The sequence below is a fragment of the Orycteropus afer genome, unplaced genomic scaffold (genome assembly GCF_000298275.1).
Source record: "Orycteropus afer afer isolate SDZICR_OR568_19922 unplaced genomic scaffold, OryAfe1.0 scaffold00102, whole genome shotgun sequence".
Classification (NCBI taxonomy): Eukaryota; Metazoa; Chordata; class Mammalia; order Tubulidentata; family Orycteropodidae; genus Orycteropus; species Orycteropus afer.
This window is the reverse complement of record NW_006921689.1, coordinates 1,581,333-1,594,587: the sequence shown is the minus strand read 5'-3', so window position 1 is coordinate 1,594,587 and position 13,255 is coordinate 1,581,333. Positions and strand designations below refer to the sequence as shown.

Genomic DNA, 13,255 nt, shown 5'->3' with positions numbered 1-13,255 from the left:
TATATATATATATATATATACAAATTCCTGTAACATTCCCATATTATGGCTGAATTTGTAAGGCTTTGAATAATATGTGAAGTCCTGCCTCAGAGTACTTCTCATAGGTTTAATGGCTTGTACGTGATAGTCCCTGAGCCAGGACTCTTGGCGCTGAATATACATATTAAAGGCAGGATGACAGCCAGATAAAATTTAGCATTTTCATAGCTAAAAAGAAAAAAAGTAATTTTCTTAGCACAATAAATTCTTCTCCTTCTTTTCACACCAGCCATCTTTTTCTTTTATTGACTGTAACTTTCAGGGGAAATTGCAGACATTTAAAATTCATTTTGGCTCCAATAAAATGTTTGTGTTACTTCTCTCTATAAAAAAGCTCTTCTGGCAGGCATCAAGTGTAGGGAGAGGTTGTCATGTGACACCACCCTGTATTGGAGAACGCTCTGGAAAGACTATCCTCAGTGTGTCTGCACTAAAGCTTATGCCACATTATCCTGTCAATCTGCTCTTCTTTCAATGTTTTTCTACAGAGGGAAGATGAGGGAAAGAAATGGGCACCATGGCATTTCTGATCATCTCAACTTTCTCTCGGCTTTTCAGCATAAAATGTCAACTCCTGTTTCACAAGAGGGAAGACCACATACGTCAAGGAACATGACCATTTATTAAGGTGGAAGAAATGATTAGTCAGAGATGAAGAATATATCCTAGGCAAAATAACTCAATGCAATGGAGGATGGGGGATTATTTCTAATCCGCATAATGGGAATTTTAGTTTCTCAGCATCCTTTGAAATTCTGTAGAACAATGTTTAAAAGAAAACAACTCATATGATAAGAAATGGAATATTAAACTATAAGGAGAGCCCTAGAGTTTTTGTTTGTTTGATTGGTTTTGTTTCTAATTTGCAGTTCTTATAGGATTAGAATTTGGCCCTGAGAGCAGAGTATAAAAGTACAGTATGAGCACAGGACAGGAAATGGCGATCACTCTATTACTAGGAAAAGACTTATAGAACCAGATTACATTTCTTATTTAAAAAGTCACTGACTAATCTGTTTATAGTCCCAAGGGCTGATAAAGCAAACATGTTACTAACTTCAAGAAAAGAACAAGGAAGACAAAAATATTCTTTGGCCCTTATTCATAGGGCCTACTTTTATACTTGGTAAAGTAGTTTTTACTGTTAAATTTTTAGGTGCCATAGAGTCTGCAAAGTAGAGAATCAGTGAAAAAGAGGAAGACCCTCAACAAGATGGACTGACACAGTGGTTGCAACAATGGCCTCAGGCATAGCAATGATTGTGAGGATGGCAGAGGACCAGGCACTGTTTCATTCTGTTGTACACTGAGTCGTTATGAGTTGGAGCTGACATGAAGGCACATAACAACTTCCAGTTTGATAATGTGCTCATACCGAATTTTGTGAAGCAGTTCTACTCTGTTTCATAGGGTTTGCTATGAGTTGGAATGGACTAAATGGTAGTGGGTTTGTTTTTGGTTTTTTTTTGGTTGGATCGTAGGGTGGGCAATGATTTGGTCATACTAGCAGAATTATCTGGGCTAGTTCTGGGTCCTTGGCTGATACAAACAGTTAATGTATTTAGCCACTAACCAACAACTGTTCAAGTCCACAGAGGCACCTTGCTTCAGAAGAGGTGGTGATCTATTTGAAAAACTCAGCCATTGAAAAAGCTATGAAGCCCAGTTCTACTCTGACACATATGGCATTGTCATGAGTCAGAGATGACTCAACAACTAGTAATAGTCCTGAGAAGTTTAGATTCTTAAACACTGTAAGAGCCAAATAGAGTCACTGGCTTTTCAGCCTATGCATAAAATTTTCAAGAAGCTTTATCCTACAGCCACATATAAAACATTTACCATTAAGAGATTCTTAATTATATGTATTTGTCATTTTTTTTCCCCGTTAGCTTAGTGGAGACATGATTATGGCCATAGGGAAGTAACTCATTGAAAAAAAGTATCTCTTTTGAAATGCAAAATTAATTCTGATTTTCCAAAGAAAAATGGACTGAACTTGACTAAATTTGTGTCATTCTGAACTAGATTTATCTTGGAAATAATTGCTATAAAATCAGTATCATTATACCTCTGATACTAAAATAAGAATATTTTCCAGGTGTACAAGACAATATCTCCCCAGCTCATTAGAAGAATGTGACTGGATTGAAAGAAATTTTGTACTTTAAGTTTTTAAAGTAATATTTAGAATTACTAATCAGCAGTTTACCATATTGTTCCAAATAATGTGAAAGTTGGAAATTAAAAATGAAACAAAAAAGGGAGTGCTCTCTCTCTCACACACACACAATTAGCTTTAACTTAACTTAAACAGACATTTACCAGCATTACCATGCTGTGTCTATGTTTAACACAACAAATGGAAACAAATGTAAAAAGATTTATAGTTATTTAAACAAACTGAATGGCATTTGTAAAGAATGCAGCATGATGCAGTCCTACCAGTTGGCAGATTTCCTCATCTGAATGGATAATTATTACCTAACAATCAACAACTGAATGATTAAGAACTGCAGATGTGAAGATAACTGCTTACGTTAAGAACAGTAAATTCATTCCTTACAATGAACCCAGACTAGAGCTACACCTGTCTTGACAACAAAAGGAAGAACCAATAAGATAAATCCTGTCATTTTATTTGTATTCCAGGATGTAGCATATTCACAAGTGACTTTTACTGATAGCTCATCTATGGAGCTGTTTCCTACTTTCCTTCCATCCCTTGAGCCTTAGTGTCTTAAACTCTTAATTTTAAAAGTCAAAATTGAAAGCACTTTATAAACAAAATTACATATTTTCAAGATTTAGATGGTGACTTTAACTTTCGTAGTATATGTTGTCATGAGGGCTCTGAAGTGGTTTTTCCTGGCCCGACCTCCAGCTGAGAATTTGCATTTTCACCCTACACAGAATCTATATTTTAACAAATTCCCAGGTGATTGACATTTTCTTTTAAAGACCAACCAAATCTCACTGCCACTGAGTAGATCTGACTTACAGCAACCCTACAGACCAGAATAAAACTGGTGGCATAGTGCCTAAGGTATTTGACTACTAACCAGAAGACTGGCTGTTCAAACCCACCAGCCACTCCTTGGAAGGAAGGTTGGGCAATCTACTTCCATAGCGATAACACCAAGGAGGAGTCACTATGAGTCAGATCCAACTCAACGGCAGTGAGTTTATTTTTTTTTAGGTATAGGGTTTCCAAGGCTATAAAATCTACCTAAGCAGATTGCCTCATCTTTCTCCCACAGAGCAGCTGGTAAATTTGAAGTACAGACCTTTGGTTAGCAGTTGAATGCTTTAACCACTGCACACCAGAAATCTTATTTCAAAATAGCCAACCCTAAAAGATAGGAAGCAGATCATTCAAAGGAGAATCAATATGACAGGGGTCTTTAATTAAAATTCAGTAGTAGAGGGCTTTAAGACATCTAAGAAACTCTTGAATTGGTACACAAACCTTGAGTGAATACAAATGTTTCTAAAGAAAGGGAACATAAAGTGTCAAAGGAGTAGTGTGTGACCCAAACATATTTGTTGTTGTTGTTATGTGCCATCGAGTCAGACCCACTCATAGTGATCCCTCCTTGGGTTTCTGAGGCAGTATCACTACGGAAGTAGATTGCCTAACCTTCCTTCCGAGGAGTGGCTGGTGGGTTTGAACCGCCAGCCTTCTGGTTAGCAGTCAAGTGCCTTAGACACTATGCTACCAGAGCTCCCAAACATATTTAGGAACTGTTATACAGGCAGTTCCCAGGCTTTGAACACTTGACTTAGGTATAACTCTATAGTTACAAACCAACAGTCCTAAAACCTGTTATGTTATACATTAGAGGTACATACAATGGTTCATAACAACAAATGGGGGCTACTTTGTGAGCAACAAAATATTATTATTATTGTATTATTATGCTAAAGATGTTTCAGTATATCTGGAAGTGTTTCTTTAATGTTTTTTATTCACAGAAAATGGTATACTATATAAGTTTCCCTGATTATCTGAAAGTAGAGCATTACTATGAAACCATCCTTAAGCTGAGATGGTATAAAATGAAGAAGCAATTACCACCAATTTATGTGAGAAAAAGTGTTTGAGCATTCCCAGGCCCCAAAATAACCTACCAAATAACACATAAAACCTAAAATACTACTAACATATAATGTTCACCGGCACAGTTCAAAGCAGTGGCAGCTTGATGCTGAGATGTTTAGTGTAGTTCTGAGAGATGGAGCATGGCAATGCCACTTTTGCTGCTCGAGGTGCTCCCTGCCTCTTAAAATGGCTCTTCGCAAAACAAACGCTGAATGCTACTTTTGCTTTTCACTTTTCTCATAAGAGCGAAAATTCTCTTTAGATTTCTTTCAGTTAGCCAAAACAGGTACTAATGTAGATCTTTTGTAAAAGCGAATTCATAAAGTGAATTTTCGAAAAGCAGGAATACCTGTATATTATATTCTAAGACAAACATCTGACTAACTGACATTAGATACAAACAGCACCTAACTTTTTCAACTTAATGTACAAATTCAACTTAAAGACAGTCTTAAGAATGGAACTCATTCATAAACCAATGACTGCCTGTATAATAGGAGCTCTGGGTGACCTGTGGTTAAATGCTTGTAGGTGAACCAAAAGGTAGGTGCTTTGATCCTATCAGCTGCTTTGCAGGAGAAAGATGTGGCAGTTGGTGTGCAAGATTTACAGCTTTGGAAATCCTATAGGGTAGTTCTACTCTGTCCTATAGGGTTACTATAAGTTGGAATCAACATGATACCAATGGTTTTTGGATTTTATATAAGATTTTTTTTTCTCCCACTGAGGCCTAAAGAAATAATAGAATAGTTTTAAACTCTTGGCTAATTTTCACCTTTAACATCATTAAGACATATACACAAAGCCTCACTTGGTAGCTTCTCTCTCAGTAATGTTGATTAAATGCTTTTGTACTTTCTAAAATATTTTTAAAGCCATTTTACCTCTGATGACTGATGGTAAAATGAGTCAGTACATTTCTGTCCAACAGAGAGCAGTTGCTGATAAACAGTAATTCAATGATTGTGGCTGGGAAATAGCAGTATGGATCACTTTAACAGAATCACTAAGTGGAATTTTAATATTCAGAGATACACAAATACATTAAAGATCACTTACAAGAGAATAAACTTGTAAAGAGAAAGTACTCTCTCTGACTTCTAAGGGACTCCCATCGGAGGTCATAGATAATTAGCCTAAACTATACCACATTCCTTTTAACAACTTAGGTCTTTTGTGACTATTATGAATACTAATAATTACCCACCTATGGCCACCAAGAAATCCTACTTGTGTGTGCTTCAAAAGATTTAAGTCTTTATTAATCACAGTGGAAAGTATTTCCAAGATAACTCAGTTTGAAAACCAAAAAGAGGAAAAGCAAATGCTTTACAAGTCATCTGAGATTTCAAGAATCAATCTTTGCTCATGCAGACAACTTGGCCCTTGATGCAACAGCTTCCAAGTTGAACACTGGACATGCCTACCTTGCCCTCTGTGTTTGCTTACCCTTGGTCTGTTTATAATGCTCTGTACCATAAAGACTACAGGGTTGCCTGCTTTCCGAATGGCTTCCACAGCTTGCTCATGGCTTGCATCTCTGAGATCCATTCCATCCACCTGCAATGGAAGGCCTCAGCTTAACATTACAAGAAGCTACAGAACAACAGAACAATTCGTGGATCTGGAGTTTTGAGGATTCTTATTAGCCTCCCAGAAAAGCTGTTTCAGAATAAAAAAAAATTAAGACTAACTTGCGAGGCTCCAAAGCTTTTAATCTCTCTAGACTTTGGGCCCTTGTTTTGGACACCAATTTCCTCTCCAATAATCAATTGGACTAATACAACTCATAAGGAAGGTACTGCTTCTGCTTTCCTTACACTGCTCAGCCATTCCTTCAGTTTGAAAAATCAGCCTCACTAAAGAAAACATGTGAGAGAACTGGCTAGCAGCACTGCCTTCATCATGAAAATCACAGCACTCTCTCTCTTCCAATTCAGGGTGTGGTTAGGGGAGTGGGTGGGTGATATTTGCATACAACGAAGCTTGAAGTTAAAAACAAAAATTCTCATGTCCAAACACATCAGGTTATGGTTAAGGGTTAGTTTTGCAAAAGAATCTTTACAGTAGACATGACAGGAGCTGGAAGCGAAGAAATTGTGCTCGTTAGTAACTCTTATATAAATAGCTTGAAAATTAAAGTTATTTTGTAACTTTTAATTGACCAGGGCTTGCCTTGGTGATGATCAGTGTAGCTTATGTGCCATATGAGTAAGAAGGAAAATAGTCTGAAAGGCCAAATGCTAATCCTGTCAGGGAACTATAGGAAGCTATTATCATTTCCAATTACCGCAATAAGATATGACAAAATAGCCAAGTCAGAGTGGACTCAATTCTGGAAAAAAAAATTCATTATTATGTCTTTGCACTGAACGTCATCACCTTTAAAAGAAGGATTCTATATATTCAGTTTCAAATCTCCCTCAAGTTAAAATTTAAGTGACATAACAAGACCTCTTTTAGGGCATATTAAAAATGGCTTCTAACTTTTTTGTAGGACAGTATTCATGTTTACCATATATTCTGTAAGTTGACAAATTCAACTCTATACTCAGAATGCAATACTCAGCTCCCTGACATACATTTTCAGAAATTCTAGGATTACAGAGACCTGGGGCTTTCTTATTTACTAGAATTTATTTACAGCATGTAACAGCACTCAATAAATTACTGCTAAATTGCATACAGTATTTTACAATACAAAATAATCTTTTATTTTCAATTTGAAAGGGATGCTTTAACTCCATTAATACAATTAAACATTTTGCTATAAACTGTGATCTATTTTGTAAATTAATTATAAATATTTCTTATTCTTTCTGTTTAGGTCAAAGGTATTTAATAGTGAAGCGTGTATAAAATAAACTGCCTTGTAATAATCTAAAGCTGGAAATGACGGTTCCCCAAATGAGGCTAAAGATCACTTAATGAAAGGCAATGATGCTGGAGGAGAGAATAAGCCATCATTCTTCCTTATAAATGGTCACAGCAACAAAACAAAACAATGACAAGGGAAAAAAAATGACATGACCATCACTTTCAAGTATCAATCTTCCTCCCTCTTCAGCTCTCAAAGACAACCAACCAATCAATGGAATAATAAATAAATAAACAAATCTCCAAAATACTCATTTTAAGTCATGGTTGATACGCTGTAACTCTCTTCTACACAATTATGGTATTTTAATATGTATGTTATTTGGAGGGTGTAAGAATGAGAGACAACTGTTAAAGTAAATATAAGTGTCACAGGAACAATGTTTCTATTTGGACCTTTGTCTCTTTTACTCTATTCCATACATTTTGAAAACTCAGCAAATCTGGGTCAGGTAACCCTTTCTAGAAGTGTCCCACTAAATAAAACTATCAGCTTATCTTGATTTAACAATTTATTATACTGCTTGACGTTACTTATCACTTGTCCAGGCTTTCCCACTTGACAAGCAAGAATTGTGCCTTGTTTATCGTGGATGACCAGAGCCTGTTACAACACCTGGAATACAACAGCTGCTTCACGATTCTTGAAGTAATTCAGTGAGTGACTCAGGAGAGAAGAATTTATTTAAAATATTACACTTTCTTTAAACTAAGGGAGTAGGCATAATTTGTCTAAATGTTTCTCTCTTGCACATAATAAAGCACACATACATGTGTGCATGCCACACACAAATGCACATATACACACATACACACACATATACACCTCTAAGTGCTAAATGGAGAAATACTCTCATGGAGGAAATTTCAAGTTGGATCAAGGGGCAACATTTCAGGTTGGATTGAGGGGCAACATTTATATTGAAGATAATTGGGGCCTTAACATAGATTTTACCACTTGGACTTGGAAAAATTCTTATCCAACAATATTTATCTATAATGAAATGATAGTGATAAAGTATTTCTTGAAATAAAGTCTCATTGGAGAACCTACTCATGATACATAATTTAAAAAAAAAATTTTTCCCTCAAGTAATTTGCTTTATTTCCAAAACAACTTAGCTAGTTCACCTTGGAGCCCATGCTTTTTAAAATGGTTGATTATACTTCTAAGTATCAGTCTCTACATTAAGATGTATATAGTCTGTTACCACATAGAGTAGAGAACATTATGGGTGAAAATAAATAAGAAATGCTTCAACCAAGAACATGTTACACTAATGTTGGGTCAAGGAACCAGTGTGAAAGGACAATTGCTTTGCCTAAAGGACTGTGAAACGGGAGGAGAATATTGGAAAAGAAAGCTCACTGGAGGTACCTCTACAATTCTATCTCCAGGTTTCAAGGTTCCATTTTTGCCAGCTGGACTATCTTCAAGGACATGCTTGATGAAAATGCCCCTCATCACTTCACCATTGCTTAGACGACTTCCCATCCCTCGTCCACCAACAATGCTGATGCCCAGTGATTTGCTTGGTTCTCTCCAAAGTTCAACCCTACAAAAATAAACACATTATAAAAGTCCAATGCCATTAAATATTCTCATTGATGCTAATTTTTATTAAGAACTTTCTGCTCAACTTATTGAGGTTTTACTGGTAAGAAAACAGGCAGTTTATAAGTACCTTCCCAACTATGTGTTTTGTTGGGTAGAATAAATACTAATGCATTTCTGAAGGTGGCTTATAACAAGTAAATACAGGACTCACACCCCTGGCTGGGCCATAGACCTACCTGAAACTACCATTTGCAGGAACTCTAATATTTCAGAATTTAAGTAATCAAAAATTCAGCTACTACTGAATATATGGTGGGTTCTGAGCTTAGCAACCAAATCAAGGCAAAGAACATTCCTACACACACTGTATCAGAAGCTTACTTCTGTATAAGTCTTTCTTACGAAGGCAGACATAGTAACTAAGTCAGGGCATGAAGAGTGGCGGCTGATAAGTTCTACCTAATCTGATCCCATCAGAGCTAAATTCATCTCCCATGCTTTCCTTTCTTGGCATAGTCTTGCTGTTCCTTGAGATCATCAGGCACTTCCCACCTTAGGGCCTTTGCACTTGCTAATTCTTCTTAGTTGAGCATATGTCCCCTAGTCACACAATGAACATATGAACTCATATGCAATCACTGCAAATAGCCATAGGAGCTATGAATGAATTACAAAGTAAGTATCTTGTGAAAAGGCTGAGGTATAAGAATAAGGTGATTTGCAGTAAGACGGTGTTGGGCTGAGATGAAGAAATAGCTTGGGGATAAGGAAGAGAAAAGTGAGATAGATACCAAGTACAGAGCTTTGAGAGTGAAAATGAGATCCTCTAAAAGCTGCTTCAGGCTGCATGGAGAACAATACAAAAACCAAAACCAAACCCACTGCCATGGACTCGATTCCAACCCATAGTGACTCCCATTGAGTTTTTGAAGTGGTAAATCTTTACAGAAGTAGGTTGCCCAGTCTTGCTTCCCTGGAGTGACTGATGGGTTTGAACTACCAACCTTCTGGTTAGCAGTCAGATGCCTTAGTCACTGTGCTACCAGAGCTCCTTATGGAGAACAATAGTGGACATTAAAAGGAGAAGGAAGTACAGTCCAAATATGGCTCCAGTATTCACATTTAAGGTGCTCTCAAAGGAGAGGAAGGGTTTGAGTCAGGCCTTCTGAGAAATGATGGAGGTTTCAGTAGGAAATCCTCAAGAGTCAAGAGAAACACAGAGAGCATGAGAAGGGTGACAGGCAGGGAGAGACAGATGATGACTGAGATAGCTTATTCCTTCTGCTAGCATTTTCTCTGCATAGAAATCTACAATCCCAGAAACCCTACCTTTTTAATTTGAAAGGACCTCACCGTGCACTTTGATCGTATAAAATTTCTGTGGATAGGTTAGTTAAAATCCTATTCATCATTTTCTCTCATTCTAGGGATTCTGTGAAAGAAAATAACTAACATCTTTCTCTGCTTCTTAAAGAAGTTCCTAAGTACACTAACAATGTAGATAAATTAATAAACTAAGCCTCTGGGTGGGTCGAACTGTGGTGATTGCATGTTGCTGTGAGGCTGGAGGCTATGCCACCGGTATTTCAAACACTGACAGGGTTACCCATGGTGGACAGGTTTCAGTGGAGCTTCCAGATCAAGACAGATTGGGAAGAATGAAGGGGCCATCAACTTCTCAAAGAATTGCCAGTGAAAACTTTATGAATAGCAGTGAAAACTGTCTGACATATTACTGGAAAACTTTATGAATAGCTCTGAAACACTGATATAGTTCCAGATGATGAATCCCTCAGGTCAGAAGACACTCAAAATATGACTAGGGAACAGTTGCCTCCTGAAATAGAGTTGACCTTAATGACATGGATGAAGTTAATCTTTCAGGACCTCCAATTGCTGATGGGCCATGACTCAAAATGAGAAGAAACAGCTTTGAACATCCATTAAAATTAGAATGTGGAATGTACAAAATATGAGAGAAGGAAAATTGGAAGTTGTTAAACATGAAATAGAATGCATAAAGATCAATATTCTATGCATTAGTTAGCTGAAATGGACTGGTTTTGGCCATTTTGAATTAGACAGTCATATGACCTACTGTGCTGGGAATGACAAATTGAAGAGGGATAGTATTACATTCATCATTGCAAAGAATGTTTCAGAATCTATACTGAAGTCTAATACTGTAAGTGATAGGATAATATACACATGCCTACAAGGAAGACAAGTTAATACTATTATTATTTAAATTTACTCACCAACCACTAAAGCCAAAGGTGAGGAAATTAAAGATTTTTACCAACATCTGCAGTCTGAAATTGACCAAACATGCAATCAAGATGCCCTGATTATTGCTGGTGACTGGAATGTGAAAGTTGGAAACAAAGAAGAATCACCAGTAGTTGGAAAATCTGGTGTTGGTGACAGAAATGACACTGGAGATTGCATGATAGAATTTTGCAAAACCAATGTCTTATTAATTGAAAATACCTTTCTTCCAACAACATAAACAGTGGCTATAAATATGGACCTCATCAATAGAATACACAGGAATCAGAGGAACTCTGGTAGCATAGTGCCTAAAGTACTTGATTACTAACCAGAAGGCTGGTGGTTCAAACCCACCAGCCACTCCACGGAAGGAAGGTTAGGCAATCTAATCCATAGTGGCACTGCCTCGGAAACCCAAGGAGGGGTCGCTATGAGTCAGGTCCGACTCAATGGCAAATAACAACAACAGCAGCATCTGTGGAAAGAGGTGATGGAGAAGCTCAATATTTTCAGCCAAAAAACAACTTACTGTGAAACTTACTTAAAAAAACAACTTACTGTGAAATAGACCACCAATTGCTCATATGCAAGTTCAAGATGAACCTGAAGAAAATTAAAACAAGTCCTAGAAAGCCAAAATATGACTTTGATTATATCCTACCTGAATTTAGAGACCATTTGAAGAATAGATATAATTCATTGGACATCGATGACCAAAAATCAGATGAATTTTGGGATGACATAAGAACATCATCTATGAAAAAAGCAAAAGGTCATTAAAAAGATAAGAAAGGAAGTAAAAAATAAAATGGATGTCAGAAGAGACTCTGAAACTTGTTCTTGAATGGAAAGTAAATAAGCAAATGGAAGAAATGACAAGATAAAAGAGATGAACAGAAGAGTTCAAGGAGCCATCCGAGAAAACAAAGTCAAAGACCTGGAGTTAGAAAACCAAAACGGAAGAACAGCCATTTCTCAAGCTGAAAGAATTGAAGGAAAAAATTAAGCCTTGAGTTACAATATTAAAAGACTAAATGGGCAAAGTATTGAATGATGCAGGAAGCATCAAAAGAAGATGGAAGGAATACACAAAACAAGTATACAAAAATTAATTGGTTGATGTTCATTTATTTCAGAAGGTGGCATATGATCATCAACCAAAGGTACTGAAAGAAGAAGTTGAAGCTGCACTGAATAAATTGGCAAAAGACAAGGTTCCAGGAATTGATGGAATACCCACTGAGATGTTTCAACAAATGGATGCCACACTGCAGGAACTCAACTGTCTATGCCAAGAAATTTGGAAGACAGCTACCTGGCCAACTGACTAGAAGAGATCCACATTTGTACCCATTCTAAAGAAAGGTGATCCCACAGAATGTGAAAATTATCAAATAATATCATTAATATCACACACAAGGAAAATTCTGCTGAAGAGAATTAAAAAATGGTTGCAGCAGTATATTGCCAGGTAACTGCCAGCAATGCAAGCTGGATTTAGAAGAGGACATGGAACAAGGGATATCATTGCTGATGTCAGATGGATCTTGACTTAAAGCAAAGAATACCAGAAAGATGTTTACTTGTGTTTTATTGACTATGCAAAAGCATTCAACTGTGTGGGTCATAACAAATTATGAGGGATAATGAGAAGAATGGGAATTCCAGAACATTTAATTGTGTTCAAGGGGAACCTGTACATAGACAAAGAGGCTGCTGTTTGAACAGAACAAAGGGATACTGCATAGTTTAAAATTAAGAAGGGTGTGTGTCAGGGTTGTACCCTTTCAACATCCATTTTATTCAATCTGTATGCTGAGCAAACAACCTGAGAAGTGGAACTATATATATGAAGAAGAACATAGCATCAGGATTAGAGGAAGGCTCATCAACAGTCTACAATATGCAGATGATACAATCTTGCTTGTTGAAAGTGAAGATGACTCTAAGCACTTGCTGATAAAGATGAAAGACTACAGCCTTCAGTATGGATTACAACTGAACATAAAGAATACAAAAATCCTTGCAACTGGACCAATAAGTAACATTATGATAAATGGAGGAAAGAGTGAAGTTGTCAAAGATTTCATGTTACTTGGACCCACAATCAACACCCATGGAAAAAGCAGTCAAGAAATCAGACAATGACAAGAATGCCCTCTATCATCACTTCTATTCAACATTGTACTGGAAGTCCTAGCCAGGGTCATAAGGTAAGAAAGGGGAATCAAATGCATTCAGATTGGTAAGGAAAAAGTCAAACTATCCCTATTTGCTGATGATATGATCCTATACCTAGAAAACCCAAGAAACTCAGTCAAAAATCTACTAGAACTAATTGAGAAATTTACCATCGTGGCAGGATACAAGATCAACATCCAAAAATCAGTTGGATTCCTCTACAC

The 13,255-nt window shown here is 36.8% G+C and overlaps 1 protein-coding gene across 1 annotated transcript in view; it reads right to left on the bottom strand.

Moving 5' to 3' along the window:
- MPDZ (multiple PDZ domain crumbs cell polarity complex component) overlaps positions 1-13,255 on the bottom strand; it is a 225,587-nt gene that overhangs the window by 54,850 nt on the left and 157,482 nt on the right. The window contains exons 24-25 of the mRNA XM_042781301.1: positions 8,400-8,577; positions 5,594-5,704 (exon numbers count right to left, since the gene is read on the bottom strand). Coding sequence (XP_042637235.1) covers positions 5,594-5,704; positions 8,400-8,577 — 289 coding nt within the window. The remainder of the gene's footprint in view (positions 1-5,593; positions 5,705-8,399; positions 8,578-13,255) is intronic.